This window comes from Stegodyphus dumicola, chromosome 7 (genome assembly GCF_044657685.1).
Source record: "Stegodyphus dumicola isolate Sdum_Otavi_A_Nest chromosome 7, ASM4465768v1".
NCBI lineage: Eukaryota > Metazoa > Arthropoda > Arachnida > Araneae > Eresidae > Stegodyphus > Stegodyphus dumicola.
This window is the reverse complement of record NC_140774.1, coordinates 181,690,443-181,697,324: the sequence shown is the minus strand read 5'-3', so window position 1 is coordinate 181,697,324 and position 6,882 is coordinate 181,690,443. Positions and strand designations below refer to the sequence as shown.

The following is a 6,882-nucleotide window of genomic DNA, read 5'->3' as shown; positions in this document are numbered from 1 at the left end:
CCATCGAGATTATTTTGAACTTTGTACATCAAGATTAATTTGCAGCTCCTCTCAAGACGAGCATAGCCAAGCAGCAGTACAATTTTTGCCAAAAGATGGCACTATGTTTACTTCTCTTCTAGAGACTCTGCACTAGGTGCAAAAAGTACGTTCCATCTTACTGGATTCAACTCGTCATTAAAGATACCCTATTTATAATATATTGGTAAAGGCCACACTAGCCCCATTGCCTCTTAATTGCATTACTACATAAACATGGACATAGTTATAATATGAACGAAATATAATGCTGTTAAATGAACCTAGCGGCAGAGTATCACTATGATAAACAAATATAGTGAATTTTAAAGAGTACATTTATTCTTTTGTGGGTTATGCACTATCGACAAAGTAGATTTAATTCAATCGAATAAGTTTAAATGAAATGCAAGAAAAAATATGTATTATTAAATATTCCGAACAAGGAATTCATGTGGTGTACACATCAGATTTTTTTTATTGTGACAACAGTAATCATTGACTCCTAATATTATTGACATTAGAAGGGTGCGCTTTACACTTTGCTCAAACTCTACACAATTGTTAAGATCCTTAGTAGAGATGGACTATTCATTCACAAATTGATTCAGAGAACCAATTCAATTTACTCAGCGAGTGAATGCCTGATTTGTAAAAAGTTCTTTTAGAGTTTACCCACCAAGAGCTCCTGTTGGAAGTGTAAGGGAAGTTCAGTTCCTATTTTAGAGGAGAAAAGGTTGTTTATCCTCCTACATTAAAAATGAATTTAGTTTTTATGATTTCCCAACTTTTTGAACTTATTTTTATTCTAGAAATTTTATTGTTAATTCTACATAAAAAGGAGGTTATAGAGAATCTCAAAACTGTTAACTGAAAGAAATCAGTTCAGGAGATGGCTTTTAATTGGGTAGATTTTTCAGATTTCACTGCTCATTAGATTCTTTTCGTTTCTTTAACTTCACTTTGACCGTTCTCAATCCCCCTGCTCGTTCGATTCTTTCTGCTCTTTGCTCCATCCTCCCATCTAGATTCACTCCCCAGTACTAAGCTTTTTCATGAAGGTTGTTGTTAGTGAGCAACGAGTCACCAAAAAAAAAAAAAAAAAAATTCAATTCAGTGACAGAACTATTCTGATCTGATCACATAAAAGAGCAGTTTTGCCTACCTTTAATCCTTAGAATGAACCTTTTTGCAAATGTCTAGCATGCACTATTTAGATGTAAGCAAGAAAAATCGAACCTAGTTATCTACATAGCATTTTATTTTAGTTCCTTCATTTGCTACAAGCACCAATAAACAACACTTCAAATAAGATGCCTGTAGTGTGAAGTTAATATTTTACTTTAAAAATTTTATTTTTGAAAAATTATTTTAAGAATATTCAAAGAATAAGTAATACAAATCTTCATTAAAAAGTGTTTCATTTTACTTTCCCACAAATTTGTTTATAACTGATAAATGATATTTATCATAAAAATGTACGAAATATAAATATGGCAAGGTATATACTGAATAAATTGTTTTCATCACAACCCATCTCCTTGGAATGACTTCAAAATTTCAAGGAAAAGCACCTACCATTCATCTTAATAGAAAACTTTTCCATTTATCATTGGACCTGAATTTTCCTCTGCCATTTTTCATATTTCACAAGCAAATACAAAAATTTGATTTGACAATCTGTAAATTATAAATTTGCAGAAAAATAAGGTAAATAAAAATTAATAAAACTTTTTTTAACTTTTTTCATTTCATAATTTTGTACTACATCTCTCATAACTTGCTACCATTGCTATCCATCCAAGTATTCAGATAGATAACAATGGATCAAAATGCATCCATATGAAAAGAAATAAAAACCATTACTGAGAATTTTATTTACTAACATATTACATTTCTAGCAATTGATGTTAATTTCTTGTCCTTTTTTATTATTCATGCCCCCTCCTACCTCTCATTTTAATTCAGCATATTGTTTGCTTGCTTCTATTGTTTGCTTGTCTATTGTTTGCTTCCCCTCTACTTTAACTTTTATTTTTTATTTTTATTCATAGAACTAAATTGAAACTATGACCAAATTTCCACCATTTTTAAAAACAATCATTGCTTCAATACTGAACAAAGGGGAAAAAATTTAAAATACCAACTAAATCATTAATTAACGTCACTTTTTTTACTTACAAGTACCTTTAAATGCATTTAATTATTACTATATCACCTAAGACAGTAATTAAATTTTATAACTCTGCAAACTTATTATAACAATTAAATGCATTTATAGGTATTTACAACAAAAACTGGAAATTGATTACCTCAATTTATACTTTCACTACAGAGAATTTTTCCAAGTAATGAAGCTGATATAGATAGAAAACTGACCCTTTTAATCTGTTGAAGTTAATTTTTTAAGTGCAGAAGACCAATTATTACTAAACAGAATAATGCCTGCAAAATGCTCAAAAATGACATAGAAAAGATTCACAAATTTCGTTGATACACTGCAAGAATGTAATTAAAAGTATGCACAAAATTAAAGAAAAACAACACAAGATGGTTTGCAATTTTTAATTACATCAAAATCACATCAAGAATTAGATACTTTCTTTTCACAATTTGATCATCAATTAATACACCAAGAAAGCATAGAAAATCCTCCTACCCAGACATACCTCTTATACTACACACATTAATACATGTATCAACTACAGAGCTCTCAAAATGTTAACTACTTGTAACAGAAAAATTTAACCCTCCGAGTATGAAGCATGACAAAGACAAAAGTGAAAAACCTTCCTGACACAATATCCTTTCTTTTATCCATTCAAAAGCTTCTGTTAGACAAGTAAGACAAATTCCCAATCCAAGCTATTACTCTTGGAACTTAACTGTTAAAAATTTAAAATAATAATAATTCATATAGTTCTTCTCATACACTGAATGTTTCTCCCATCACTCTTTTAAACATATTTCGACAAGAAATCTATAAAAATTCAACACAATACCAGCATTTTCAAAGTTTAATTAAAATTCTCCATCTGTAAGAACTTCAGCATCAGCTTCAACTTATCATGCATATGTTTCCTGATAGCTAATATATTTATGCTGATACTTTTTTTTACAGTTTAAAAATGCATTTTGTGTATTTGTTGTTACAGCTTATCACACTTCAATGTGAAACAGATTTCATATATATCAAATTGCCTCAGAGCTAATTCTAAAATATTTTAATTCACAAATTAAAAAAAAAAAAAAATACTGATAAAATGCACCTGAAATTTCTTCATCTAAACAGCAAATTTTAAGTCCTATCCCCCCCTGTTAATGCATTTTATCTAGGTAAAGAAGTGTCAAGTGCAGATGACAATATCTGACAGTGTACCAAAATATTATTTAAAACATAAATTATTTTAAGATACAATTTTAAAAATCATATTTTTGTTAAAGCACAAATACGAAAAATTTGCTCAAGTTTTTCTCATGTCATTAAAAAAAATTTACATGAAACAAATATGAATTCAGTTTTGGGTAAAAAATTTCACATAAAATAATTCAAGCAATGATTACAAAAATGCCACATGCCTTATAAAATTGAAATAAAATGTCATTTTTAGAATTAAGGTCATTGCAAATGAAATTCTCTCCGCTGACAGATTTTAATCATATTATATTATTATTGCACTAGAATAGAAGAATTTACACAGTGTTTTTGTTGAAATTGCATTTTACATAATATTTTGCACTTCATATATACATAATATTTTGCACTCTTTATCATTAAAATTGGTAAAACCTGATAATTAATGCTCAATAAGAAATTTTAGAATAGGAAAAAATTTGAATAATCATTTTTCCACACGGAACTCTCCAAGAATAAAGTTTCATTTGAAAAAAGGTATTTCCTTGTTAAAATGAGCACAGAACTTAGCTGCCAAAACCAGCAAACTTAGTCAACTAATCCATAAAACATAAACTTCAAACATTACCAAACGCTTATACAGTGGCTGTTTTAACAAGGAAGGACCTGGAAAAGCATTATTTCAATGCGTTTCAATGAGTTCAAGTGGCTTATAATTCTAAAAAAAAATCTGAATAATAAACTTTCTTTTACAAAATAAATTACATAAAACCAGTGCTATCAATAATATACTTTTTTCCCCAGTTCAAGATTATTAATTAAGAATACTAATTACAGGTAACAATATCCACTATTTTTAAAGTGTTCTTATAAAGGCATTTTATCAATATATGATACTAATTTCAACAACTTGAATTATAATAATCACATATATATATATAAAATTTTTTAAAAAGTATTACACATATACATGTGTGTCAAAATGATATATGAAAATCTGTCATGTACACCAAAAATAAAAATTCTCTGCAACATATCTCATCATCATCATTTTATACTAGTGTATTGTTTACTTATTTCAGAAAATGATTTTTAAATTTCAAGACTCGTCCTATAGTCAGAAGTCTGACTTCAGAAGTCGCATAGCTGCATGAAGCACTTGCAGAAAACAACCCTCTTACAGTAAAAGAAAACTTAACTCAACAACCAAACTGCTTTTAAAAAGCAAGATAAAAGCATCCATTAGCTGCACCACTTGCTCGTATATACGAGACAGCCATAGTTTTAACCCTTTGTGCGGAATGTTTCCTCGACTTGAACATTCGAGAAAAATGAGAACTAAGAGTAGTTCATTCATTTGAACACCTCTCTCTCGTTCAATAGAAAGACTAATCAAATAACAATCATCATCAGCACAATCATGAAATCCTGCTCCATACAAATGTGGGAAAGTGGAGACCAAATTTGGGTCTACGGGGCAAAGGTTTAGAACAAAGATTCCAAGAAAAATAGAAATATAAAAAAGAGGAGGTATGTCTGGATAGAGGTGAAATTAGGCCTCAACTAGGCGCCTTGGCAAAAAGGGCATAAGTGAGATCGTAATTCTTGAAATGTGAAAACTGCAGTTCTTTACGACAAAATCCGTGGAAGTCCATGCTATGATACAGGCGGTGCGTATTGGCAGCAACAGATAGCTGTAAATAAATGAATTAGTTATAATTAAACACAGTAAAAGCAGTTTCACAAACAAAATAACTTAAATTGTATAACTTTACAAAAACATAATACAATTGCTTCCAGGATAAAAGCAAAACACTATACAATTACTTCCATAAGGAAGTTACCACTTCATTTAAAATGCTATCCAAATGTCTAAAACTTCTTTATTATCTAGACTTCTACGTGCATCAAATGAGATTTACAGGTTTTGTATTGTTTGAAGCCATGTCAGGCAAGGGTGCTTCCCATAAATTTATATTGTTTTGACCAAATATGGAATTCTGGTATTTCAATAACACAAAATGGACAGTCGCTGGGAAAGACTTTTCAAGATCCAACCTGCGCTGGATTATTTCCTGCATACATTTGGAACAATATACAAACCAAAGCAGCAGTTCCTTTTCGACAAGAGAATGATTCCACGCCGAGGGCGCTTCAAAGTTTGCATGCACAGCCCAGCAAAAATAAAACATGATTCACTTGTTCAGATGGTGTGCAAAAGTGACACTGGTTATATCTGCAACATGATGATATACACTGCTGAAGGAAAGAAACTACAGGAAAATGCTGTTTCACTCCTTGGACCCCTATCTTGGCACACAACACCATATTTACCAGGATAATTATCACAGTGTTACATCTGCTGAATTGCTGCTATAGAATGAAACTAGAAACTGTGGGACTATTAGGAAGAGTAGAGATTTACTGCCAAATTTGAAAACAACAAAAAATATCAAGAATAAAGAAAAGTGACATAATATTTCCCCCAAAAAAGGAGATATTCTTCTCCTAGCATGGAAAGACAAGTGGGTTGTCTAAATGATATCAAAGATCCATGACACTTCTACATTGACAACAGGAAAATAATTGAAAAAGGAAGAGAATATTGTAAAACCTACCTGCATCAAGGAATACAATGCCCACATGAAAAGCGCTGACCATGCAGATCAATGCCTTCCATGCTATTCCATTGTAAGGAAAGCGATGAAACGGCAAAAAAGTAGTGCTGTACCTTACACACTGTGAACTTCTCAATTTATTTAGAGTGTACAACATCCTCAATCCAAAAGCAAAAATGAAGTATAAACAGTTACTGCTATCAGTGTCAGGAGACTGGATAATGGATGACAATAATGAAGACTCTCCAGAACCAGAGGCAAATCTGTCCAGCCCTTCCCCTCCAAACGGTTGTCAGGTAATAAGAAGTAGCATGAACCTATGAACATTCCAACAAATGGAGAAAACGTGTTTCCAATGACAGCCTGCACAGTTTGTGCTGCCCATGGGAAAAAGAGCAAATCTAGATAGTTAAGTAAATTTTGGTTGGTTCCTCTTCATACAGAAAAAAATACTACTATTTCTTTTGATTTTAAAATGCTAATTCCTACAGGCCACTGAGAAAACATGCCATTTAGAGTTACCTTTTATTCTATGCGTAAACGGAAAGTCTTTTGTTAATAGTGAAAAGTGCACGTTTCGGAAACTTTAAGTACTTGAATACATGTAAATTCTGGAGAAATGCAGTCTAAATTTCTGGCTTCATAATTTTAATCTCTTGTTCCGAAATAGCATAATTTACAAACTTCCACTTTAATCACAAATTGCAAGAAACACATGCTACATTTTCTCCCCATCATACAACTGAATGAGGCCTGCAGGTTAAGCAAGCCCTTCACAACAGGATGCTTGATTAGAAAGCTAAGAGTTGGAACTTGCTGAGCTATGATTGGTTACACTTCAAATTCAGCAAGTCAACTTAACAAGAATGATACACAATGTTGCTAGCGTTT

At 31.3% G+C, this 6,882-nt stretch overlaps 1 protein-coding gene across 5 annotated transcripts in view; it reads right to left on the bottom strand.

Annotated features, from left to right (window-relative positions):
* Positions 1-2,568: 2,568 nt before the first annotated feature.
* SamDC (S-adenosylmethionine decarboxylase) overlaps positions 2,569-6,882 on the bottom strand; it is a 79,920-nt gene continuing 75,606 nt past the window's right edge. For all 5 annotated transcript variants that reach the window (XM_085821143.1, XM_085821144.1, XM_085821139.1 and 2 more), the window contains one exon: positions 2,569-5,067. In XM_085821143.1, the coding sequence (XP_085677269.1) occupies positions 4,933-5,067 (135 nt within the window). In that variant the 3' untranslated portion in view covers positions 2,569-4,932. The remainder of the gene's footprint in view (positions 5,068-6,882) is intronic.